This window comes from Dipteris shenzhenensis, chromosome 30, assembly GCF_047967505.1.
Source record: "Dipteris shenzhenensis isolate YYH24624 ecotype China chromosome 30, Dip_SZ_1.0, whole genome shotgun sequence".
Lineage (NCBI taxonomy): Eukaryota > Viridiplantae > Streptophyta > Polypodiopsida > Gleicheniales > Dipteridaceae > Dipteris > Dipteris shenzhenensis.
Window position 1 is genome coordinate 25,572,642 of NC_141625.1, and position 27,995 is coordinate 25,600,636.

Sequence of the window (27,995 nt, forward strand, 5' to 3'; positions counted from 1 at the left end):
ATTAGAGTGCCAACAAGAAAACAACCAGCCCTCCCTAGTGTCTGCATAACTGTCTCAAGCTCATCGATGTAGAGGCCAAACAAGGTGGGTGATAGAAGACACCCTTGTTTGACCCCAATCGTACTCAAGATCTCATCTGTCCATCCAAACCCGTCCGACCTCTGCCTAAGACTCGCGTGAAGTGCCATGACAGCCCAGATAATCTCCTGATCATGATTCATAACCCCAAGTCCTGCAAGCGCCTAATGAGGCGGGCTCTCGGCACTGCATCAAAGGCTTTGCAGAAATCCACAAAGCAACAATAAACCCTCTGCCTCCGTGCCCTCGCCTCCTCAATAATACATATGAGCGTGAGAATGTGATCCATAGTCCCATGATCGTGTCGGAATCCGGCCTGTCCATATGCTCTAAGCCCGCGCATCGACTGACCTCAGAATCAAGCATTGATGCACGTTGCAAGTTAAGGAGAGAAGGAAGTTGAAGAGTAGATTAGAAGACGGAAAGGAGAAGAGTGGAGATGAGAGAAGAGAGAGAGTGAGAGAAAGAGAGAGAGAACTCCAAGGGGGCTCGAAGGGGTTGGGAGCACGTTGCAAGTTAAGGAGAGGAGGAAGTTGAAGAGTAGATTAGAAGACGGAGAGGAGAAGAGTGGAGATGGGAGAAGAGAGAGAGTGAGAGAGAGAGAGAACTCCAAGGGGGCTCAAAGGGGTTGGGAGCGAGGTTGAGCCATGGCCTCCGAGAGGGGTTGAAGCTGAGTGGAGCTAAGGTGAGCAAGGGTCTGAGAGAGGGAGAGGGATAGGGACAGGGAGAGCTTTGAGGGAGCTCAAGGGATTGGATGAGAGAGTGAGGGGGGGGGAGAGAGACAGACAGAGACAGAGTTGCATTAACGTCTTTGGAAGGCCTCGCGGGCCTATGACACAAAGTACAAATCAAAAAAGTAACTCATACAAGCCACTGTGGGCTAAAGCAAAGGGCTCGCTAAGGCCCTTACTAAGTATTAACCTAATAATCTCAAGTACTAAGGCACTTACTAAGTACTAACCTAATAATCGCTAAGGCCCTTACTAAGTACTAACCTAATACTCTCAAAACTCAGATATGCAAAGCTAGTGCTCCAAATACATATCCGAGGGCCATGGTGGCTCTCTGATGAGATGCGAACATGTCTTGTATCTACACCTATCGAGCCATCTCTTGCTAACGGGGGGGCATGGTCTATTCGGTGGGCCATATCAAGAGTGACACCTCGGCTCGTGCGTCTCCTTTGAGTAGAGCAACGATGGGCTGAACATCTATTGTGTGTGCTCTGGTCAACCTCTGCGTCGTGCATGGTCTCTGTGTCACTGGCTCCACTGCTCCGTACCGTCTCTTCTCAGTGCTCCTCTGTCTCCACCTCCGCCACTACTCTCTAGGCATACCTATGGCTCCTCCTGCCTCAATGCTCAACTGATGGAACAAGACCCGAATCTTCTAACGGCAATCCTTAGGGCATGCGAGACTTGCTTGTACTCCAAATATGATAATCACTCCATCCCCCGATTCCCCCGATACCCTCAAGAAGTGGTCACGGTACAATTGGATCTTGGTGGGGAACTCCTCGCCCCCCCCCCAAATTCCGTGACATATAGAGCTGAAGTAGGGCCAACCGTCTGATACGGTTGATCTCATCAGGTGGGACCAAGGGATCAGGGGCATCCAAGCTGTACTAAAAGTGGGTGGAGACGGTCCATCTGAATACCCTGGCTGGCAAACCACCTGGATATGCATGCATACCAAGCCGTGCTAACCCCACTCTTGGCTAGTCGTATAGATGACTCAGTTTCCAACAGTGGGTACAAGCATTGTTAAAATATCTGGTCTCCCACATCTATACGTGCACACACATGAGCACAAATTATATTGCGGTCTTTGAGGTGAGTTTCTCTCAGACCTCCAATATGAAGAAAGACTTATCAGTCATGCTGAAGGTAATACTGCAGTCAAGATAGCTTATAGCTATGGGAAGAACCTAACTTAAACCTTTCCTCGTTCTCCAAGGACTCCTATAATCCTTTAAAAATACAACTCAGAGGTGCCTTACATAGCAAAGTGGCAGTCTCTTTGGAATGTTGAGCTAGGGTCCTTCATCGGCCCCATTAAAAGCTGTACTCTACATCCTTCACACTTTCCTGTAATTCTTCGCTCATTCTCGATCAGCCCAGCAATTAAAAACGACTAAAAGATTAATTCAAGTTTGTGATAGAATATCTTTCATTTTCAATTTCTGAGATGAAGTGCCTTCCTACATTGCAAATGGAAGCCTATTGCATCAAAAAACCTCCTTGACAGTAGCTATAGCCATTGCACCCAGGAGCAGTGTTCTTAGTCTCCAAATCACAGAAACGGAGAGTAGAGCAAAGTGAACTACTGTCTCCTTGGGCCAGGTTGTGAACACAGGAAGGGTATCCACTATGTGATATCCCTTTAACCTATCATCGATGAATCAAGACAGACTACATGTCACAGGACAGCAATTTAAGAGTACACTGGCAAGATGAAATTACACTGATATTGCTGTACAAGAAAGAACAGATTTGCCCAACCTTTTTGGCATGATGATACTATTCCTTGCCACAAGCATAAGCATATCAATAGCATCAAATACATCCCACATGAATGGTTACCTGCCTGGTTAGGTAGCATGCGACCCCTGAGCGGCAAGTATTACAGCTTCCAGTATGCTTCTGTATTTACAACAGATTCTTCAGAACAGCTTCAAACAGGTTGAGCAGACTAGAACATTGGCAAACACTAGAACAAACACAAATGAAGTCTTTTCAAAAATTCCTTCATTGACCAGACCTCAAAATTGACTGTTGACATTCGAGATATGCAAGCCCAGTGATAATCCAGCCCAAAGCTGATCATCCGCAACATAACTGTAAAAGCCATGATCAGGTTAACCATTCATGAACTGCAAGGGAATTGAAATAACAAGATCAATGAATATGATATGTCAGGGGTAATTTCTTATGGCTGTGCTTCTCAATAATCATTCAAAAGCAGGAACTGTTAAAGACCCATCAATAACCTCAAACAAGGGTTGTTCCTCTCCCTAATAAGAGATGATGTCGTAGGCTGATATCTGCTGCTGAAAACATATGCTCCTGAATCAGAATAAAATCCACCGATCTTCCAACCACTGCCGTTTGAAGATCCCGGTGGAGAATCAGGTACTGCGGCTGCTAATGTGCACGTGCACAATCATGGAGCCCATGCACGTTCCAACTTACTAGTGTCCAGCTCATGAAGAAGAGGCTTGAGAAAACAAAGCTCTCTTGTCAGTGGGAGCCTACGCCACTGCATCTGATCTTTAAGACCTCGAGGGAGTTTGAAATGGGAGTAATAAGCATTTGTGTGTCTCCGTACCAAAGGCATGACAGGTTCCACGCCTATCTTGAGGGCCCACTGAATCATAAATGACACCTCGACCCCCAACTTGGCAACACACTGATGTAAGGACCAATGCGTGACCTATGAATAAAGTAGCTCTGGCCCAAGGTGGACGATGCCCATGGTGTAACCTATGCCCAAAAGCTATTTCCGTCCAAAGCTATGGACACAATACAAAAGAGAGAGATCCAGAGTCCCACCAATGGTGTGGTCCTCTGATCTTACCACAAGGTACTTCTCCTATCTGCTGGCTCTCTCTAGACTCGAGCCCGTGTGCTCCACCTTGAGCGTAAGTAGACATTCCGTCTAGATCCCTTCCACCTTGCTGTCTTTGCACCAGCCTAGGTGGGCAGCACTCTGAGCTAGATCTGCAGCTCTACAGCTCACTTGTCTCCTTCTGGATAGAGGCCCACAAGTGGCTGATCTGCTGCTCCAAGTGATGATCAAATGAGGGCTGGAGGCCCTCCTTTTATAGGCCCCAAGGGGCCTTGAAATGGACCGACCTGGGAGGGCCGACCCCTAGGTCTGTTTGGGCCGACCTGACTTGGTTGGCTGGTCCAACCAGCCCTATAAAAGGGCCTTTGGCAGCCCCTTTTGGGCTGCTTCCTTTGCCCCTTCCTGCGCCTATTGCAGGCCTGTTTGCAGGCCTTATGCCTGCCCATAGACCCCCGCCTTGCAGCCACGCCTTGTTCAGGGCCTGCTGCAGGCAATAACCCTGCGCACAAGCCTGCCCAAACAGATCGCCATGCTGCGCCTCCAATTGCAGGTCCATGGCCTGCCCATTGTCTTGACAGCTTTTCATGTGCTGCCCATGTGGCAGCCCCAATATTTCCAGGTCTACCTCCCCCATGCTCTCCTCATATGGGGGCTTACAAATGGGGAGGTGACCATTCCAACATCCCTGGGGGCCCATCCACTCCTCCATCATGCTATAAATCTGGTCCTTCATCATACGATCAAACACAGAGGGGGTCCACTTTTCCTTCCCCGTGGAGGCAAAGTTGAACCCCTACAAGGGGTGAATACAAAAGCCGACCACTCCAATCAAGCCCCCTTTACAAGGCTGCAAAATCATAATCATCATCTCCAAGGCAATAGGGTACGCATCGGGTATCTCCACGTAGTTCCAAGGGCCGATCCTCTAGAACTCCCTAGGTAAAGGTTGCCAAAGGCAGGGCTTCGGGCCAGGAAGCTGAGATGAGGAGTCTCTTGAAGATGTCCTCAAGATGGGCGGAGGACTGAGGCTGCAACAAGGAAGTTGTTGCCTAAGAAGAGGGAGGGGACTTTGCTGCACACCTGCTCGGAGGCTTAGGCAGGGGAGGCGAGAAGAAGAAGAAGAAGCGGCTAACCTTGCCGTAGCGAGAGAAGGGGAAGAGGGGGATGGGAGGAATAATGGCAGGGGGACAGAGGGTGAGGGTGACAACAACAGGAGGTTGGGAAGGGGGGCGGGGGGGAGGGAGGGGTGAAGACGGAGGGGGGGGAGAATAGAAGAAGGATCTGTAGATGGAGTCCCAAACTCCTTGGGTAGAGCCTTCTAGAGGGGCTTGGACTAAGGTAAAGCGGAAGAAGCCCCAGCAAGAATGCCTTAAAGCAATGAAGACGATGTGCCAAGCTTCGAGAGCGTAGGAGGACAAAGCGCGATGCACCCCCCCATCAGGGGAAATAGGGAATGGATGCCTCAACGGACGGCTCCCATACACAAAAGGGTGAGACCTCCTCTGACGCTTAGCCAGACCGACCGGTGACAGTGGGACAGGGTCCACAAGAGTCGACCGGCGCAAGGGGGTCCATTAGCCTCAGCGGCCGCCGATCTAGTGGTTCCTTCCCCCGCTCCTCTGACGGCTTCGACAAACCGAGCAAGCCGCTGCTCCGGGCGCAACTGAGTGAAATCCCTGCTTTGATTTCTCCTAAATCCCTGGCCAAGTGTCCCATCTACCTACACAGTAAGCACTGCCCTGGCAAGCCTAAGATCTCAATACATTGTCTGAACTCGCCACCATCTAGACTCTCTAAAAAGTCTCCTCTGGAAGAGTCTCCGAGCACTCCGCTTTCAACCTGAGCTTGGGATTCCATCATCTGCAACCATTGTCACCGCCGTCTAAGGTGGCAACTCCACCACCATGCCAAAGGCTCCACCAATGAAGTGGAGGATGGATCTATACTCCTTGGGGAGCCCCAAGAATCGGAGCGTCACTGGGAAGCGCTCGGCACATGATGAGTCAAATTCATATCATCAACCATGAAACCATGGGAATAAGATAAACAAGATGCCCTCTGCCATACATGGTAACCTCCTGTATGTGGTCCCCATCCAATGCTAAGCTCGCCTGAATCCAATCCCATACCTGGCTCCTAGTTGGTGTGAGGCCAACTATCTTGCCTACCATCGCCCTATCCTGAAGTGACTGTCTGGCTTTCTTCACCTAGTGTTTGTCCTCTCGAGAAAACGGCTTTGGAAGTCGAGGGGTGCTGCCATGTGAGCCCCTCTGGCCGGACCAAAAGTCACCACCAAGATTCATTCTCGAGAAGAAAAACGCACACGCTGTGCTGCCAGAAGGGAATTGAAAAGAAAAGAAAAGGAAGAAAACGAGGGGGGAGGAAAGACCACTCAGAAAGGGTACAAAGGCACGGGCTCTTTGAAACCAGTGCCAAAAACTCTAAAAAAGGACCACAACCAGCCAAGAGAAGAGTCTAGCTGCGGGCTGTTCCAATGACAAGGATCACACATGTAGCCCCACGAACATCTCCAAAATACACCCAAAGGCTGTGAACAAGTGTCTTGTACCATTGACCCTCGAAGAGGACAAAATGCAAAGGCGCTTGTCACCAATATCTTCAAGAAAGGGTTGTCCAAAATATCAACAGGCAACCTCAGGCCCAAAGGAACCCGCAGCAGACAAATGAAAGAGGCTCGAAAGCTGTACAAGCAAAGGTGAAGCCAGTACGCCTCTCCACCCAAGCTCAAACGTCTAAGGGCTGCCAGCAGCAAAAGCTGCTAGCCCCTTGGTAGACTATCGAACAGCTTTGAGGACCACCTTCGCAATCGGGCCTCCCCCAAAACCTGCCAGCCAGTCACGACCAGCTCCAAAGCGTAGAAGGGGGGAGTGCTGTCCGTTCCCACAGTGAGCAGCGTGCCCACTGCAAGAAGCTCTTCAAGAGCAGCACTGGCTGCTTGAGCAGCAGCAAGGCTGCTGGTGAAACAAAGGCACCTGCTACTGGCGCACATGCGGTCTGGGAGAGGAGCCCGCGAGCAGCTCCATGCTTGGGCCAGCCGCTGCAACCTGTGCGAACCCCAACAACGGAGCGACCGAACAATCACGATCAATCCAAGGCTGAAGAGGAGGTCCAAACAGGCTGAAGGGCAGGGAACGGAGAAGAGCAGAGGTGAAGGCCTCAGGGTTGTTTCTCATGACGGGGACTCTTCACATTGCACCGTCCTCTTATTTCTGGTCTTAAAGAGCTTTGATGGTTTCTTTTTACTTTAACCATTTTCCACAGCATCAATTTATCGCCTCCCTTGTGCCAAGATTCAGTTTCTTAGTAACCACGTATTTCTGTTTCCGTTTGCAGTGCCCAAACCATGTAATGCAACTGAAAATAATTTCTCGTGGCTGAAAATTTGCACATAATGAATGGTTATATCTTAGGACTCATCTGCATCTACCGCACCACTCCCCTTCCTCCCATCAATGTACAAACATTTTCTTTAAGCATAGGTATGAACTCCCAAAGCCTCAACAGATGGTAAATTGCAAAAGGGGCAATACAACACAGGCTTTTAAGTGACACATTCATATCAGAGAGTAGAGAAAGTACCAAAGTTGAAGTTAATATGCCAACGGAGCACTCCCCTATACTTGTCCAGGTGGGTAAAGGCCTCCCTGGTTTGAAAAAAAAACGACAAACATTCATTGTGCTGGATGGGATAAGGCTAAGCATAGCACACCAGAAAGTTGACAAAAGGATCTCATTCAATCATTGAAACAAATTTGAAAGATATGAGCCTTGAATTCTGTTACCCCAAATACGAAAAAGAGTAGCCCTCATATACACGGTTGCTGACAAGGAAAATCAAGTTATAAGACCATAAAGTAACCGGCAAAATACGAGTACCAGCCAATAACTGCATTTTTAGACAACAATATCAAGTGAGTTCCAAAAATCTTAAATGGATTTAAGAAACAGTGGAAAAAAAAAACAAAAAGTTTACAGAAACCTTGGTCCTTCTTATAGATTCAAGAAACAATTCACTGACCTTCACTATCACATAATTGCCTCCAGCAATGCCAAGCAGGAATAGAGAGCTGCACATTTTCGGGACGTTATGAGAACAAACACAAAACATAAAATAGAACAAGGCCAACATGGCTACTTCACAGAAATTCAAATTTAAAAAGTAATAGGGATATGAACATTCAGCGAAACCAAGAGAAAATACTAAGGATAATGTGGTACCAACAATTATGTCAATGCGCATTAATACTATCAGAAAAAATAAAAAAACGATAGCAAAAGGTTGAGCCACCTGCTAACCCAGCTTATCTACTTTAATATGGGTAATATGTGACTTTATTTCCTTTATTTTCCTCAGGATTGAGCGTGGATGTACAAGAAGAATTTGTTTTAACTATACTGCAACAGTCATCAAGAAAAAGAAACAGAGACAATCTAGCTCGCAATCAAACATATCAAAGCAGGTGCATCTAAGGAAGGTGACGAGTGCAGTATACACATTCAACAAATTAGCCAGCTTTTACTTCTGCTTCATCAGGAACAACTTCAGCATCCATGTCAACAAGTGAAGCAATTACTATGGGCTTTTGTCTAACCTTCATAAAGTCTTCAACTATTATATGGAAAGTTAGGTGAATTTACCTATTTTCTTAATAAACATAGACAAAGAGCCAGAAGGCTTAAACTACAATGCAGATAAGAAACAAAACAGCTCACAGTCAACGAGAAAAACTTCAGAATAAAACCACTTATGCATGCTTCAACGATTTTGCAGAGGGAAGAGCTGACGAAGATCCAACATGAAAAAGGATTGTTAAGCTGAAGAAAGGACTTCCTAGCTGCATTTCTAAAAAGACTTAAGTTTTGAGAACGGCCAAGGGTCCTCCATACGTAACCAAAATTAGGGAGATCCACATGGTTAGGCTATTGGCTAGAGTTAAGGCATCTTACATCTTACATACAAACAAAAAAGCAACAGCTCCTCCTCGGCTGCTCCTTCTCCTACCTTCTAGCTGCCCATCCCTCCCACTCTTCTCAGTCACTTGTCGCTCTCCTTGCTACCTCCACCCTTCTCCCTGCCCTTTCTTCGTCTTTATCCTTGCTGGACATTTAACTTCGTCACTCTTGAGGATGCTTGTTTTTCTTCTCCATCCGCCATATGTCTGCATCCCCTAAAGCTCTCCTGAGGCTGTGATGCAATGAGCAACCCAAAATGTCATAAATTGTAAGATGTTACATCATAAAAATGCTCACCCATCGAAGGGAGATTCTCGACAAATTCAAACAAAACTTTGGGATTCTAATCACGTCCCATGCTTTTGATATACAACTTGACTTCCACCACAAACTTTGCAGTTTCTTTATTGTGATAAAAGAAACCCTAACTTGGGATAGCAATAGTAATAATGCGGAGTGATATTGTCATAAAGTTTGTGTCTCGGGCCTTAATCTGAATAAGATCCTCTAATCCATCCCATTGTACACATTACCTTTCGATAGCAACGGATAAAAATCTCTGCTTTTTGGATGATACGTTGCTTGAGTACAATTTGGTTGCTTTGAAGAGCTTGCCTCGTCTAACTTGCCAGTGGCATAGGGTGAGAATCGGCAGCTGGTGATCAATTGCAAGAAGAAGTCATAGAACGGCAGCAACTCCCAGCACTTGCGCACCTTATCACCTTCTTCCTTGCTTCTCCCTCCCAAGTCCCTTCCCTGTCATGGCATGCCCCATGCTCATCCATCCACCTAAACCATCATTCGCCACTTGCGTCTCCCTTCTTAACCTTCACCTGCCCCTCTTTCCCTTACTTCATTGTCCCTTCTCAACCTTCTCCTCCCCCTCTTCCCCTCACTTGTGTCTCCTTTCTCAACCTTCCCCTCCCCTTACTTCGTTGTCCCTGCATAATCGTCTACTCTTTTGCACTGACGCTTCATCAATTAAGGCCATTGGAAACCAAGCCACCTTGGTTTCATGGGATTGATCGCCACCTACTCGACATGCGGCATCAAAATGTTGGAGGAATCGGGCTAGGTCTCCCCTACCATTATATTTGAAAAGTTCCAGTTTTCCCAAGGGGCGTCGGCCTTGATTGTTGTTATTTCGTCGATTGAAGAAGTTGACAGCCTCTGCATCGAGCTCGATATCCCCATCATTGTCATGATGGCGTCCAGCCATGTTGGGGTGTGGAGGAGTTAAAGGGAGGGGTTGAATCTCAGGGGAGGATTCGGGATAGAGGAGTGGCACGGGCGGGTGTTGCAGCGGAGTTATATGTCGATGTGGCAAGCGTTGGAGTCGGAGGCGTTGGCCAGAACGTAGCTGCATGCAAATTGTGCGAGATTTGCCAAGGGTGTCTCTGTCACAAGTGCGGGTGTGGATGTAGCTTTGTTAGGAGGGTTAGAGTGGTGTTAGTTTAGGCACCGTCGTGTTAATCATGTGCCTAAGATTGTCCTACGTGTGTAGGAAAATGTGCAGGTGCAGACGGATCTTTAATCGGAGGTCACGGCGTGAAGATATGAGCGAATTTGTGCGAAACGGGACCCACACGGGGGCGCGAATGAATGAGTGCTAGGGATGCCGAAATGGTGTGCAATGGGCTGGAAAAATACCCCATAGCGTGGTGTTTCTGTGTGTGAAATCTGGGTTCAAACGGGATTTAGTTTGGGTCCCAAATGGATGAGTTATGAGGGGTTAAAGTAGGAGTAAAATTAGCCTTGGGGGGGGGTCCTAAAGGTTGGTGTGAATGGACTTGAATTCCAACTGAGGGGTTGAAACCAAGTTAATCCAGTTAGGTTAACTAACCTATTTGTCTAGTTAGATGCCTAACAGTTAGACTAACCTAACCTAGTTAATGTTAACTGACCACAGTTAGTACAACTAACCTAGTTAGGGTTTATACTAACTGAGCTCAGGTTAAAACTAACCTAACTGAATGCACTAACTACAGTTAGTGACTAACTGAAGGTTCGTTATCTAACCTAAGGTAAACTAAGCCTAGGTTAGACTAACCTAACCTTAATGTGACTAACCTAACCTAGGTTAGGCTAATCCTAGGATTAGGTTAGGGTTTTTTTTTTAAAATACAGTGGGCTCCCTGGCGGCGATGACGCGGGGGGGGGTTCGTGTGGCGGCGCTAATTATGTGCAAAAGAACCACAGATAGTACATGACCACCGGCCTTGTCACAAATCCAAAACACTTCTAAAGCCAAATAATACCAAACTCTCAACCGACAGTCCAAAATGTAATTTGATACGCAAGTCATCATCTGTTTACATATTCTTTCCATACAATGACTAAATAACACAAATCCGTTTAACAACATCTTCTTGTTGGCAGGCTTCTTTCCCCACAAGTTTCTACTCACTCTCGTTTCTAACTACAGGAACTCATCAACTTGCCGAAGCCAGAGTAAGCGAAATGCACTACTTAATGAGAGTAAGTGTCATCATGAAAGGAAAGAAAAAGCTATTCTGCTCATTGCTGCACGTTACAATTTGTGTACTTGTCCCAAAGCTGGTGCAATGCATGGAAGCAATGTGATATGATATCATTAATTATATTAAATTCTGCTTGAGACACTTCGGGATCTATGGGACTGATAACCACTATCAACTAATAGTGGTTCTTTTACATCCAACAAGTGAAAAGAAAATCTTACAGAACTTGCTATGTTATGAGTATTTGATTGGCTAACTTCTGTGCTGGCCCAGGACTTTGCTGCAGTATTCCAAGGCTTCCTTTATGTAGCCCCCCATGTTTTTGGCTGCTTGTTCCAAAAGGTTTTTAGGTTGTGAGTGCTGTCGCTATTTTCTTCCCTGATGTGTACATGGGCTCGACACTACAGGAGCACGTGTTGCTCATTCTCTATCTCCCTTGTGGGGCAGATTTTGTAGCTTCTTCCGTCTCTTGGGATCCTGTCCAATTCTAGGTCATGGGAGCTAGTCCTTATTTTGCAAATTAAATGCCTTTTGAGCATTGATATATCCTCCCCCAAGGTATTTTTGCATTTCATATCTGTCCATTGGATTAATTTCCTGTTTGTAGAACCGCATTTTCACCCTCAGGTCTTGCCATAGTTTCTGTAGCATTTTCTACATTACCAAATTCCTGATTTGTCCCATATCCTCTAGGATATCAGCAGCCTGTATGCCCCATAACTCCATCCCTTCCCCTCCCCCCTCTCTGTGCCATCCAGTGGCCTTTGTAGCATCCATTGCTTTGTGCACTATCCTGCTTGCATCCATCTTCTCAAGCTTGTTGAGGTAGACCATGTATTTGCATTATGCTTCCCCTTCGAGAGGTATCATACCAGTCTCAGCAGTAGAATGGGATAAGGAGTCTGTACCTTGGCCCCTAGAGCGTATATGTAATGTTTCTATTCTTGTCCAATAACTCTGGAGAGCCCAGGCACCCAGCCCGGACATCCATGGAGGATCACTGTTTGCACAAGCATGGTGTATAGGAACTTTCTCATTTCCCAGCTCCATATGTGTGCCTTCTTGCACTCATAGTTGCAAGCAAATGTTTGCAGTTTGCAAAGGCTTGCAAACGTTTGCATCAAAAGGGAGGTTGAAACAAACGTGGACCCTATAAAATACGTGTCTTTCTCCTGACATATGGACTACTTGCTATTTTCCTAACTACCTGCATTTTCCTGCTGTACAAGCTGCAGGCTGCTGGTTTTCCTAGAAATAACACCTCAGAAGGTTTTTAGGGGTTTTGACAAAAAGCCCCAAATTTGCAAGTTCCAAAAAATTGAAGGTTTGCAAACGCATTTTATACAAACGTTTGCCTCAGCATGCAAACGAGTATGTTTGCAACTATGCTTGCACTTATTTTGGAATTTGTATAGAGCCATCACTTTCCATGAATGCATTCCACTTGTAGTTATGTTCAAATTCCAACCCTAGGTATTTGTATGTGGTGACTGTGTCCAAAGGCTCCCATTCGAATGTGAAGTCTATCTAAGGCTCCCCTTTGAATGTGAAGTCTATCTATTTATTTCAATTGCCAATTACCATTACTTGTTCTTGGCTATGTTGACCTGCATGCCCAAGTGTCTGCAGAATTTGCCTAGTGCATCCACTTGTGCTTGCATGTCCTGCTTGTCTTTTGCGAACAAGCCTACATCATCTGCGTAAATGAGCAATTGTAGGGCTGCCATTTTGAGGGGAATCCCTTGTCTAAAGCTTTATTCATGAGCTTGGTGAGCATTCTCTTTGTCTTGTCTCCTCCCCATGTCAACATCTCAACCACTAGCCCATGTGTGTCTAGGGCCTTCTCGTTTGAAAGCTTCTTCGGACCTCTCCCACATCATCTTCTAGTATGGTGTCATTTTGCTACTTTCATAGAGAATTCAAGGTTGTCCCTCTCTTTCTCATCTCCTTCGTAGAGGTCCTTGACAAACTATATCATGTCTTCCCATGATGCTTTCCCCTCCTAATGTTTGCTGCCATAAAGCTTCTGGAAAAACTTTCTAGGGTTCTTTTAAGCTCCTCAAAATTTTGAAGCTGTTTGCTCCTGAGAAATCTTCTTTTCTTGTTTCTTACCACCCATCTGTATGCTCTAGCTTTGCACGCTTTCCTAAATGTGTGCTGTTTTCCACGCATTATTTGCTATTTTGTGTTCCTGGTCGTACCAGTTGTTGCAGTGCAAGCCTATGCTCATCCCCTTGCTTTTTGCAAAGCATTTATGGGCTATTTCCTACAGTATTGTTGTCATGCATTTATTCATTGCCTGGCATGAAGAAGGCAACTGATAGTGTGATATTTCTATTCTAGTTCCTTCTCATAAATATGTGTCTTTTCAGCCACCACGCATTCCGAAATGATGAGCCAACAGTGATCACAGCACTGCTCCAAGACCTTTGAGACAGGATTCCTCCCTCTCCAATACACCAAACAAGAAGCCATCTGAACGTTCATGTAGCTAACTACCAGCTCTTCCCGCATGTGAAGCCAGGGTAAAGCAATTGAGCTCTGATACTAAGTCAACTGAATCAGAAGTAAAGTACAAGTGAGCATGCACAGTGACTGAGCAAGAGAGGAAACAACCAGATACTATCTGCCTAGTTAACATTATCCAGGATAAGTATATATACACTCCTATAAGGGTTCACATTAAGTAGCCTAATTCACAATTTAGCCTTCAAGCACATAGATTCCACCAAAAAAGCATTGATTTCTGACAATTTGTATCTTAACACCCTGGGAGCCCTATATGACCCCTCCAAGGTAACCCTACACCCTTTGCATAATTCATTGATGAGCTGGTTTTATATTTTGGGAGCTTTCTAAAGTTTGAGCTTGTTTGTCAAATTCTCTGAGATTGTCTTTGTGCATGACTGAAGGAAGTTAAAGTCAATGCCAACCATGGTAATCCATAATCAACACTTTAAATACGTCTGTCCGAAAAAGAATGCTCGAGGATTAACTGCAATCACAATGGCTTGGGCCCTGAACAAACCTTTGACGAATCAAGTTTTCATCTTATGACTTGAGCACACAAAAGTGAACTTGGAGAGTAGTTAGCCTCCCTGATCAAGGTAAGGGTGTTTACAGACTATGTCCTGCCCATGGTGCATTGAATGCATCTGGACCATTGGTTGGATGTGGGCAGGCAATCTTGCCCGTCCATGATCCTTGGGCATGCCCATGGTGGGCTCAGACAGTAAACATGCCAACACGTATATAACTAGGTTTGCTGACCGAATGGGTTGAGAGTCGAGACCAAAGATTGAGATATTAATAATTGATTCCCACTAAAGTAGAGAGTATTTCAGAATATACTCATCAATATCTATCTTGCTCACACCCAACGAAACTATAAGAGTATTTACTACAAAAAAACACACATTGGCAAAGCCACGTGAAGGGAAGCTATACCATATTTTCAAGAACGTACCATAGCCCATGCAGGTGAATAATGTAAGCGAATGACAAAACAAGAAACAGACGGGACATTCCTTTGCCACGTAATGACATCCGTCGCCTAATAGCATTTCCTGTTAGAACAAAAATGGCCATGACTACTGTAAGTACAGGTAGGTTCCCACGAAAAGTGCGCCATTGGGTATCAGATACGTCCTGCATCCATCAAAATTCAAACACTCTTCAGAAAACACTCAAAACCAAAAGAATAGACTGCAACAAGACATGCATTTAAATTTTACAATAATTGGCTTCCTGCTTTACGGAACCTGGCTCACAATCTTTGTGCTCCCTCTATTTGCAGAAGCCAGAACGATAGAAAGGCTAAAAGTAGAGAATTCAACCATTATTTTTATCTGTTCCTTTTCCTATCTGTTTTCATGTGCTTAATATAACAAGAAAAGGAACCTAGATAGATTCATGCATATTAGTGAAATTCTTGCAGGATGATGCATAGACATAGCATAACTTTAAACAAGCTATACATACAAGCAGATGGAAAGATAGAACATGCCCAATAGGCCTCCAAAATCTGCATTAAGTACACTTACCTACATTTGCTTAATCTACTGAAGACCTCCACTAAAATGTTAAACTTAGACATACCAACTTACATACAATTACGTAACCTCGTTTTAAGTAGAAGATGGCAATTCTTTGGGGGGGGGAAAAAAGTTGAAGATGGCAAACAACGTTCAGAAGGATAATGCAAAGTTGTTTACGTTGAGACGTCTCCAAATGCCCTCTTGTCTCAGACCCCACAGGCTTCCGCTCTGGCTGCCAGTTCCATAGTCTGTTCAAATCAAACCACCGACTTCTGTAAGCGCGGACAATATGTGCAAGGCGAGTAAGAAAATAAGGAAGTTGAAGCTAGCCTGCGTACCAGCAGCGAGCCGAACCGATCGCTGTATGACGAGGAAGTAGAAGTATGCAGCGTATGCGAGGACGAGTGAGAGTTCCAATCGATGCCAGAGGGTGGAGGCCATGGTGCTGGAGCTCCTGCTTTTGGTTGCGGGATGTGCTCCCATCGTCATGCATGCAAAATTCGAAAGCTTCGATTGCTCAAAGCGTTCTACTTCATTTTAGAATTGAATGCTCCACTAATAGTAGACAAGATCGACCGGCGGCCGTACCACTGTCTCTTGCAGGGCGTCCTGCAGCCTGCTCACGTGGCAAGATCCCATACGTCCCCACATTAATGCGGATGCCCGGACACGACAATCTCGTTCGCGTGAGAGGGCATTCGCACATAGTGGAATCGCACTCTCGACATGTCAGGACAGGCAAAGAATAGTAATTTCGCCGGTCGCAACTTCGCTCCCGTTAACATCGGGAATTCGAGCGATGTTAAGCGTGAAAAGAGGGAGGGAGTTTCAGAGAGATTGCAGCCAATGCGTTCCTTCAATTTTCCCGCAGCCAACCTAAATTAATGATTTGTAGCTAAGACTCCGACGCTGCAAAGACGTTCCCACGAGCAGGTGGAGAACTATTTTCACGTTGCTTCACGAGAATGCACTCTGATCATAATAGGCAACGCGGCAGAGAAATATGAACAAAATGAATTACATTCAAGTGGCCTGCCCACAAGTTCTTGTGTATAATGTTGTGTACATGAGAGAGTGGTCGGACCAATGTATGTAATTTGTACCATGTGCAAGGGGAACGAGGGATTGTTTCTGTATCCTTATGTGGTCTATGGTCGACCGTTGATTGTTGTTGGATCTTTGATCAATTGCTCCATGTTTCTTGTTTGCATGAATGCATTGAGATTGTTTTGTGATGGGCCTTGTTTATGGAAGCATATGTTGAAGTCACCTACGATAATTGTAGGGATTGTTGTTTCTATTTCTACGAATAGCTTGCGAAGGGCTTGTACCAATGATATTGTCGGAGTTCGTGGTGGCTTGTAGACATTGATAACAGCCATTTGTGTGTGGCATGGTGCACGAAGGATAGTCAACAAGCACTCGGCACCATTGTCTGATAGAAAAACCTCATGCACAAGTGTTATGTTTTTTTTGTAGTATGTTGCAAGGCCGAAACCTTCTATACTACGAGAGTTGTTGAATCCATGTATATTTGTGTTGTGATGTGGCGATACATGAAGCTCTTGAAGGCAAAGAATAGTGGCGTTAAGCATACTCTAGTAGGCAATGATGTCGTCTTTGTGTGCGTGAAACGATCTTGTGTTGAGGGATTGCAATGACTGCTCCCCAAGAGATTCCTCGTGAAAATATTTATGGGTTGTCTCCCATGACCTAGTGGAAGATAGTCGATGAATTTCGGATTGGACAAACAAGTCCACCTTGATGTGCTTGTTTTCTAGAGGGCAAAGTAAGTAAAGGGATCCTGGATCACGAATTCTAGAAAGAGTTATGTAGACGAGCCCGTGCGTTGGATCGAAGGCAAGGGAGTCCATTAAAAGGCTTTGTGCGCAATGGATTGTTCATGCGGCTACTAGTTGGATTGGAAACTGTTTTCTGCAGACAGTGTTAAGATGATTTTTCCCTATTTGGAATTCCCTTGTTATTTGCTTGATTGGTGTCCATTGTTTGTCAATGTTGGAAGTGAAAAGTGTGAGCTATGAAGCTCTTGTGCGTTTACCAACATTTGTGTTGGTGAAATGGACCCAGAGCATAGGAGGTTTTCTGGCCATGTCAACTCTTTTGAAAATTGCATCCGCACTATTGACAAGGTCGTCGGCTATGTCCAAATTCCTCGAGGGAATTTGAACAATGATTCCTTGTTTCAGATTGAGGTCTGAGTGTAGTCCTCTTGTTAGCTTCGCGTCCGTTGGTATTTGTATTGTTTTGCTGCATGTGCGATGTCTTGTGTCTTCTGCTTTGATGGTGAAAGCTGTTGTCATGAGTGCTTCAAAAATTGCATGATTGTGCTTATCCTTTGACGCATTTGTGTAAAAGAGGTGGGGTGTTTTTTCTCTTATTGGTGGTTGCTTGCAGTAAAGCGCGTTTAGGTGCACAATGTCGGTCTCGGTTTGTTGGCTTACTCGAATACGATTAAGAATCTATAAAAAGTTTGTGTTTGTTTGTCGCATTGGTTTAATCAATTCATCGTACATGACGTTTTCTATCCAAACAGATGGTGCAAGCGCTAGTGATGCTGATTTGTTAAAGAAAACCCATGCGTCTTTTGCTGGGCTAGCTTGGCAAAGGTCCCCATTGAAGATTACGTCGACACCTCCAAAGGGCTGCATATGGTTATGCTTGATCTCTCGCATGCTATGAATGCTATGAATGTGTTGATTCCTACCAAAGATATCTCGTCAATAACGATGAGCTTGACTTCTTTGTATGCTTGCGAGACAAGGTTTGCAACAAGTCTGTTGACAAGCTAGTAGTAAAGGCAAGTGCAGCGCGGAATGTATAGCCATGCCACCTATATTGTATGTTGCCTTGCCTGTGTGTAGGCTAGCAGTAGCACCTTTGGCAATGTTGTATCGGTTGTTTCATGGTGAGAATAATGCCATAGAAGTGCTTGGACTAGCAGCAACAATGTGAATGTTTTCCCTGTGCTAGTGTTCACCAAAATTGAGGAAACTTTTAAGTTTTCAAATTTAATGAGAGATATATCTTTAAATTTGCAATTTTTTTTTGAGAGTATAAGGAAAAAGCTCATTTTTGAAGCTCAGCCAAACTCGACCTTGCATCTAGAGTTGTGGTAGTGAACCAGGTTCTTTTGGCCACTGCCTGGTTTGTGTGTTCTTGCTGGTGCCGGTCTAGGGGTTGCATCACTCAACTCATTAGACCAGTCAAGAATTTTTTATGGAGTGGACTTAATGGCACGGCAAATGTTACAGCAGCAAGGGTGGCAAGATCACTCTTTTCTTTTGGCTTTCTATTCATGGAGGGATTGCAGTGAACCTGTGGAGATCACGATTTGGGGCTGATCCCACTTGCCCTCGCTGTCATTCTACAGAGGAGTCAATGCGACTTGCCTTTGGGAGTGCAGTCAGGCAAGGACTATTTGGAAAGGGGTTGCTCGGATACTCAACATTTTTCATACTTCCACTTTCTTCATGACTTGGGGCTCAGTCGCATGGTTATCCCTTACTGGGCCCCAGGTGTTATATGAGGGTGAGCCTTCTTCTTGGGCACTCTCGGTCCGCTGACAGGTGATAGAGCCCTACTCTCTTCAGGATGTACTACTTACTCCCTGCAGAGCTTCTCATGCTTCAGTGGACACCTCTTGGGAGATTTTGGCTAACATTTCCTCTTGGCACATTTGGAGAACCAGATGTACAGAGGCCTTAGATGGCACCCAAATACACCCATCACAGGTGTTCATAGGTATTTGGACTAACACAGTTCACACTTTGATAGCCATATGGGCTAGCATGCAGGGCCTTTCACGACGGGCAGCCTATTCTAGGAGGACTATTTCTTCGAGTTTGGAGGGATTCTCCCTTTTTCTCAGAGGTTTCTACCAGATTGAGATGGCACTATCAACCCCAATCCTTTCTTTTTGGCTCTTGAGCTTTTTATACATTGCATGGTGTATCCTGTATGGAGCTTGCTCTAATGATTTTCTTTAATACTCAATCGAAGTCTCTTTTTGTTTTTTTTTTTTTTAAATCACAAATTTTTTGATATTTTAGTTATATTTTTGCCTTAAAACTAGGAAAGTTTTAGGAAAAACCAAGGCTGATATGATTTGTGCAGCAATCTCAATTCAAAGTATATATTATGCTTCTAATTTGTCTTAGAATCTATGGATTTTTGAACACTCATCCAGCGTTGAAGTTGGTGAAGTTGTCACCGAGCTTTGCTAGAACATCGACAACAATGTCTCACCTAACAACATCATCACACACATGCTTGGGTGCACTACTCCACAATCAGTTGGGCATTGGTGACGGCCTTCTTCGCATTTCTGTGGGGTTGGAGGATGTGGACGACATCTGGGCAGACCACCAAGTTGCCCTGGTTACTGCTCACAAAACTACTTTGTCTTAGAGCTTGCTCACACAGAGAACTTGGTTTGAAACCTGGTTTCAAATTAGTTTTGCCCACCGTATACTGTGCACACATACTCTACTAGCTGGGCATTCAAGTTCATGAACTGTAGCACACCTGATACCTATTAAGAACACAACAACAAAGTTAGCTTGCTAGCGTTTGTAGATTTAAACTCGGGAGCTTGGTTCAACATACCTTCTAGCCATAGCCAAGGTTTGAACTTGGCATACGAAAGCATCCTTGAGCTCCTCTCGTTGATCTCTGTGCGAGACGTCCTCCAGGATAGTGAAGTCATAGAAGCCCAATGTGTTCTTCGTTGTGTCATGTAGGAACAATTGTGCATGGTGTACATAACAAGTCCTTTGTCATTGTATTCTTGGACTAAACGAGTCAAGACTTGTTTGTGCTCACCCACGAATGAATGCTGCAAGAGGTACACATTTAGGAAATAAGAGCAATGCATCTAGAAGCGCAACATAAATCAAGTGCGTGAGTGCTTACAATTGCATGATCCTCATTGCGTGGCCCATCAGCAACAATCACTAGCTGGTCGGTGCTACCATTAGGATCAACTTTAATTCCAATGAAGCTTATGGTTGCAACAACAGTGGATATTGTGTCCTTCTTAAGAGCGAACATCTCAATTGCTTTCGACACAAAGTCGGCTATGTGGTGTTCATTGATGAAGCATATGGTTCCTTCGAACGGCTTTGCTTTCAAGATTGTGGTGGTTGCATCAACATGCAATAAAATAGATGAACTACCTCCCTTGCCAAATGCTCTCTATCTTGCAACGGCGCCCTCAACTCAGTAGTAGCACTCAGGGAGAAGAACGTCCTTGTATTGGTCCATAAGGGCGTGTGGCACAACCGACGTTATGGTTTGACAATTGTGGACAATCAGTGAAATCTCCTAGCAATTTTGTTGTATACTTTGGATTCTTTGCTTTGAAGGTTCCATATGTGATTAGCAATTTTTTCTCAAATGCAAACCTATGAGATTTAACATCTATAATCATCTCGATGTTGAGCAAAGGCAAGCCATTTGTTCCTAGACATTGGGGCTCAATTGGAACTAGGCCTTTCAACTAACAAGGCTCAAAATCACCTTTCACTTGCTCATATTCATTTTGGGAAGAACATTGTCGCCCTCATTGTCTTGGCCTTCTTTATGTGATGAAGACATGGTTGCTGCATGAGTGAATAATGGATTTTCAATTGTTAGATTACGTTCAGGATGTACCTAACTTACAATGTCATTCCATTGAGATTAATGTTGTGCATATTTCATTTTAGTTATTGCATAATAGTAGGCTCTTGTGTGTTTCAAAGCATGCCTTCAAGTTCAATGAAAGGAATAAATCAAATTTGAATTAATAAGAACGGCATAAAATGCATCTACGAATCGATAGACTTAGATCTTATCTAAAAATAACAGAACAATCAACAGTAACATCCATGATTTCATTATAAAGCTGCTAAATAAAGGAGCAAGTGCCCACTCAATGATGCTGCATGTAAAGTAGAAGCTGATAACGGACGAATCTTAAGGAAGACAACACCCAAAACACAAACAAATACCTCTGAAGGTATAGTCAACCAAGACGACCACTTGAGAATCGTTGAGAGAGTGTATTTATAACAAACGTCAACATCTGACTAAAAGCATTGACAGATGCAACCAATTGAAAGTGCAAACTGTAGTGAATGGTAAAGGATGTGTGAAACTTAGAAGTATTGTCAGAGAGAGGGAGAGAGAGAGAGAGAGAGAGGGAGAGTGCAATCAAAACAAAGACAGAGAAAGAGAGAGCTTATTGCTTGCCACAACCATAGCACATGGCATTTCTAAGAGAGAGAAAGGCAAAGCTTTTTATGTGACTCGGTCCAAAATAGAGAGGCTAACGTGTACTCTGTCAGTTAGTTGTCTTTATGCATATGTTGTTGTGTAGGAGGGTGGACATATACCCAAGGTTTGGGATATAATGAAAGGGTTTGATGAGCGTGCATGGGCATCTACAATTTGCTACCAATGTACTTTCAATATACGCCCAATAGTAGATGCCAAATTCATTATTCACAACAAACTAAACTATGAAAGAAAGAATTGTTTCATCTCTATACGCATGTAGAGATATGATTAGTGCAAATCTTGAATGTCCTAAATACGCTAGTTCATCATGATGCTGCAAATTTTACACTAAACAGTATGAACGTCCACCTTCTGCGTAGACTTGCCATGTAGCCAACTCAAATGATTTACACAAATCTCTCTTCGTACCCTTGTTAATTGTAGTATTATTCATTAGCAAACCTTGCTTGGGAGGTGCGGCAGCACATGTAAGCATGACAGGAGAACTTATGAAGCTGGAAGATTTCCCTTTGAGCTTCTCGCCTGTCAGTGCACCGGTACTTTGATATTCTACATGTACACATAATCAGTACACTAGCAAGAAAGTTTAGGCGAAATAGTAACATTGTTTGTAGAGGGACAAATTCTCATGATTCATCGTGGACATTACATCATCTGTTGTCTCGTCCAGATTATTTGTAGAGACTCTCTTGACCATCTCTACAATAGGTTCGACAATTGTTAGATAGTGATGCAAACCAGCAAAGAAATGAACATTGAAAAAGAAATGAAATAGAATCGTGATATTGCACCATGGTGGAAAGCATTGTCGTCAGTGCCCATCAATTCAATAGAGCCCACACGACCACCCATCAAATTACTGCTTCCTTCACAATTTGCCATTGCATACAAACACAACCAAACTACGAATCTCGAATGACCTCCACAATGTATATCCAATGTTTTATAATCGATTTCGCACGCAATACCTCCCTCAAATACCTCACCAAATCTCTGCAAAGAGATCAAGTAATGCAGCTTCATGGTACTTAATATGGTATGCAAGAAAGGCACTCGGAACCAAAAGGACTTGCAAACAAGATCTACATGCGGGAAAACGCAGAGCCCATACCCTACTTTGTGGATTGATGGACTCCATGTGTGCACCAGGAACTATTGTGGGGAAGGCACTGCTGCGAAAGGAGACGAGGAGAAGCTCTGCATGCAAGGAAAACACACAGGCTAACCAAAGAGGAGGTCACAAACAGGGTTTGGATGCCAGAAAGATGGACGCCACGTGCATGCAACAAACTATCAAGGTAGGCGGACCAATCAAATTGGGTGAGCAGACACATGGATGAATCAACAAAATGGACGATTGAGATAGTCTACAAATCCATTCGAATTGATTTTTCGTTTCTTATCGATGATCTTGTGGGGTAGGCCAAAAACCATCTACCTATGTGTGTGAGGCAACATCCCCTCGCGGATAAATAAAGTTGATGTTGTGCATGCCCACCCCATTTTGAAAATGGAGACGTTTGTCCACCCTTTGATTCAATGCAGCAAACGAGTTTGCAATAAATAATGAATGCACTATAAGAAATCCACCACTCAATGATGGCAAGGTGGTAGGGTCTCTGGTCTGCATTAATGATGTTAAGAACATGAATTCTTGCTGGATCAAATAGTTTCATCTTTTTGCTGGCGCACAAGTTCTCAGGCAACCTAGGGAGGTCATTCATGAAAAATGCATTTCTCGTCTGTGCATAAGATCCCATTTTTGTGCATGTTTGCAGATGATTGTGAACCCTACATAAAGAATCCCCACCTAGTCACTGCACTCACCCAAACGCATCTTTATGTGTGTAAGTGTGTGTGCTTTTTAGAATGCAAGGGATCTATGGGATGGGTTGAAAAATGCTAATTATGAAGTTATGTTTGAATTTGTGTTCTTTTTCAAAATGACCACGTTGAATGGTGTGATTTAGCTTAAGGTTTTTAGGTTAGTGTACCCTACTAAAGTATTAAAGTTTTTTTTTAAAAGGTTAGTCCTAAAGTTTTTATTTTTAAAGGTTAGTCCTATAGTATTAAAGGTTTGTAATATGTGGATTTTGTCATTTTGTATGGCTGCCACTTCACTCTTCTCTCTTCTTCGTTCCCACTTGCGTTAGTCTCCTACACTCCATTACTACATGAGATTTGTAGCGCTTAGCACCTCCATCATCATTCTTTGCTCCCTATGATTCACTCTTTCACTCGCTATTTCGCTTAATGCCTCCATCATAGTTCTCCATTGCATGTGATCAGTATCGCACAATAGACATATTTGCATAAATCTCTATGATAGCTCTTTCAGAGCTTGAAACAATCATTATTGACAAGTATATAAAGAGACAAAATATGGAAGATATTTTCTTTGTAGCATTTTTAGTTGAGTAGAACCACAAAAATGGATCAAGTTTTTAAAAAATGCAAAGCTGAAATCCTAAGATTTGTAAAGTTCAACAAAGGAGAGGATACTGAGAATTACTTTAGGGAGCAATTAATTTTGTATTATCCATCTCACGAAGAACAACTCATTCACTGCTATTGGGAAAATGCTTTTGTTGCATGAGAATCCATTATAACAAAAAATAGAAGTTTATACCGACTACGACAAACTTATGAAACCTAACGAGAATATACAAATTTTGAACAATGACAATGACAATCAATAAGACGAACAAAGTTGTATAACCTTTTGTAAAAAATGAAGACAACTATGATATTGGATTAGATATGCCCATTCTATAACACATACTCCAAATAATGAAGAACACTTCAAACATAAGGATCGCTCAATAAAGAATAATGAAGAACACTTTAAACATTTGAGATCGCTCAATACTCCAAAATGATGAAGAGCACTTCCAACAATTGAAATTGCTCAATAAAGAACAAATAGAAATTTTGATGAAATTTTATGCAAAAGGATTCAATCACTCAAAAAATATCCTATGATTGGTGCTGGAACTAGCAAAATGCATCTTTTTCTCCTTATTGTTCAAGGCTTTGATATTATATTAGAAAAGCATTAAACAATGACATCAACTTACTAAAAGTTCTCATGTTAGCATATAAAAGGAAAGAATCATAGAACATAAACAGCATCACCATGCAAGAGAGAAAGATGCTAGATCCAATCTTGTTTTAGCTTTCTACTCAATAAAAAGATGTTTGCAGTGGAAGGGTGTGATTCTTTCCATTCTTGCCTTCCAAGACTGAATAAAAATCTAGCTACTTCCTTGAGGTTAAGTCATATGATTGTATGAAGCATGATCCCATCCCTATGTGGCTTGGTGTCAAGAGAAAGGAAATATTGAATTGCTTGAAACTTGGCATTAAAAGGCCTTGATGGATATTGTTCCCCTTGAAGTGGAAGTGACAAAGCCTCCTAGATCACTGCATTACTGAGATAAATATTGAGTGGTTTCTAACTTGCAATGATGGTGCCATATTTCCCATCCTATTCATCATTGGAATCACATGAGTGGAGGAATTGCTAGCTATATGCCTTCAGGGTAGGAGTTTCTTGCAGGGACTATAGGCGTTTGAACAAAATTTCAAGTACCCCTTGCCCTAGAAAAGCTTGTGCGATGTTGGAAATAGCATATGTCGAGGGGAGTGGCCACACAAGCTCGAGGGACTTAGCTACATCAATGGTATTATAGCTTGGAGAAGGCCTGGAGTGCACTGGTACTTCTCTTGGCTCCATGTCACTTTAATGAGTATGCATTGACTCTGCTTAAGAACTGTCAATTTGGTACTTCCTTTGGTTCCATGTCACTTTAATGAGTATGCACTGGTACTTCTCTTGGCTCCATGTCACTTTAATGAGTATGCATTGACTCTTCTTCAAAACTATCACTATGTACCACAAATGCTTTGGGTTGCTTTGGTCAAGAAAATGTAGATGGTTGTAAAATTGAGGAGTCTTCTCGATGAAGAGGTTGTGGACACTTAAGTCAAATCTTCTTTAGCTTTGGCATTGTTTAACAACCTACTTCCATTGTTGAAAGGACTATAATATCTTATATCATTGAAGTTGTAGATAAGTGTATATGCAAGTGTGATGATAGTCCATGCAGAGAATGTGTGTGGTGTGAAAGATGTACAATCACTTCATTATATGTGTGTATGCAAAATCGTGTGATTGCATTTGACCTAACAAGTAAGCAAGGACTATCTATATATGGGTAGCTAGGACTTATAACTAGGATCTCAGGTTGAAATCGATTTGGGCTACCTATATGTGCTAAATCATACATATGCAAGTGAGCTCTCGTGTGACAATCTAGTGCTAACTAGTGGATATTTGGGACTCCCAAATATCTATTTTTGACAGGGATGGCTTGCAAGCTGCCACGGATGAGGTAAGGGTTGTTTAGTAGCACTTGAATCTACTATCATTAATCATTGAGGTGAATTGCACTCCATCCAAGGTTTCTAATAACATGGTGCCAATTTGGGTGATCTACCTTATAAGGCCCTAAAATTTTATTTTGTGAACTTTGGTCTTGTAAAGCAAGATAAGGTTGCCTTGATTTATTTCCTTATCCTTTAGATTCCTATCAAACCATGCCTTCCATCAACTTTTATATACTGCTATGGCATGGTAGGCTCTTAATCATGTTTTTGGTGTGAGTGTTTGAGACAAAACTATTGGCCTATTTTGTTTTGTTTGTTGAATCGCACCCTTGGAAGGTCTTCAGCTTGATTCAACATTCTCAAGTTTAGTGGACTATGGTGTCACTATTTGCCCATTCATCCAATCACAAAGGTCTCTCCAAAGGGTTGGGTTGCCTTGGAGCAATGTTGCAATAGGCATATTCACCTCTGTGGATAAAAATGAGGCTAAACTAGCACTATCTCATGGCCCCATGGTTGGCTCCAATCCAATTGATTATGGCTCCTCAAAACCATAAAGGACCTATCATTATCCTCTTTTAAGTGTTGTAGGGCAGGGTCTTCTTCAAACATCTGCTGCCTTATGGTTGATCCCTCTGTTGAAGGTCATGACACACATTCTTCATCTACCCTTTCAGGAATTTGCAAGGATTTTGAGGCTCGAGTGGTTATCTCATGTCTTGGATGAATTGTATCAGAACTCTTGCTTGGCTTGAGCCTCTACTCACATTCCTCTTAGTAGTTGCATACCAATTTTTGCACCTCGTTGAGACATTGTTACTACCTCCAGACCATACACTAGCTAGAATGGGGTAAAACCAATGATTTTTTGTTGCCAAGGTGCTACTATACTGCCACTCGTAGACTGGGATAATGCATTCCAATGGGACTACTACCTCCAAATGATACACTAGTTGAAATGGGGTAAAACTAATGCTGACATTAAAATTGGTTTTGTAGACCCATAAGGTAGAGTTTAATTTCTTCATCCAATCAGAGCATTTGGGTTCCACTACCTTTATAAGAATATTGCACAAAATTTTTTAATGGCAAACTCTTCTTGTCCATTGCATTGGGGATAGTAGGCAATACTTTTTCTATGTAGGACCATGAATCCTGAGAGAAGTTATTGGATCACTTCATTTATGAAATGCTACCACGATCAGAGACTATTTCTAGGGGTGAGCCATAACCGATGATCATATTTTTAGAAAGGAACTTGGTAGCACTTCAAGCATCGGATTTGCATACTCCTTTCGCCTCAGCCCATTTAGCAAAATAGTCCATGGCTATAATTATGTAATGAGCTTGTGTTCCTTTAGCAACAAGATGTATGGGTCCCACAAATTCAATCTCCCATTTTTCAAAGGGTTGTTGCACCATTACAATCATTAGGGTATTGAAGACTTTGTGTTGGGGTTTGGTAGTTCTTTGGCATGCATCACAATGTTTGACAAATTCATAGTAGGCATCTTGCCATAATGTGGGTCACTAATAGCCAGGTCAAAGATTTTTTCAAGCAGTGGCTTCTCTAAAAAAGTGTCCTCCTACAACACTTCACATATGCCAAGTGGGTGGCATGATGCATTAACGCAAGATTTGTTCTCTTCCTATTTTGTAGAGTTGGCTCGCTATGAGTTGGTATGATGTAGCTTTGATCACGAGCTTTTTGGCTTCCATTGGTTGCAACTCTGGTGGGGGCCTTTTTGGTCATTAAGTATCCAATGATGTCCATACACCAACCTAGTATAGCCTCTATCTAGAACAATGTTATATCAAGCAAATCATCATCAACTCCAGTGGGTTATTCTCTATTCCTGACATGAGACAAGTGATCAGCAATGTAATGTTGAGCACCTTTGTGGACCACTATTTTGAAGTTGAATTCTTGAAGCAAGAAGAGGCATCTAGTTATTCTTTGTATTGTACATGGATGATTCACAAGATAGAGAATGCTTGATGGTTAGTGTAATGAATATTTTGCCAATAAATAGTGTTGGTATTTGTTGGGATGTGCACACTTTCTGAGCAAAAACCTATGAGCAGAAAAGTCCGAGCGATAATTTTTGACACCAACCATGCTTGTATATTTCTCAAAGGAATATACAATTCTTTCTTAATTTCTCATTTA

At 43.3% G+C, this 27,995-nt stretch overlaps 1 protein-coding gene across 2 annotated transcripts in view; it reads right to left on the reverse strand.

The window, feature by feature from the left end:
• Positions 1-15,694, reverse strand: part of LOC147881886 (MBOAT (membrane bound O-acyl transferase) family protein) — a 75,228-nt gene extending 59,534 nt beyond the window's left edge. For both annotated transcript variants that reach the window (XM_087401548.1, XM_087401549.1), the window contains exons 1-8: positions 15,475-15,694; positions 15,314-15,384; positions 14,566-14,747; positions 7,685-7,733; positions 7,449-7,552; positions 7,246-7,310; positions 2,839-2,915; positions 2,661-2,720 (exon numbers count right to left, since the gene is read on the reverse strand). In XM_087401548.1, coding sequence (XP_087257674.1) covers positions 2,661-2,720; positions 2,839-2,915; positions 7,246-7,310; positions 7,449-7,552; positions 7,685-7,733; positions 14,566-14,747; positions 15,314-15,384; positions 15,475-15,625 — 759 coding nt within the window. In that variant the 5' untranslated portion in view covers positions 15,626-15,694. The remainder of the gene's footprint in view (positions 1-2,660; positions 2,721-2,838; positions 2,916-7,245; positions 7,311-7,448; positions 7,553-7,684; positions 7,734-14,565; positions 14,748-15,313; positions 15,385-15,474) is intronic.
• Between the last annotated feature and the right edge of the window lie 12,301 nt (positions 15,695-27,995).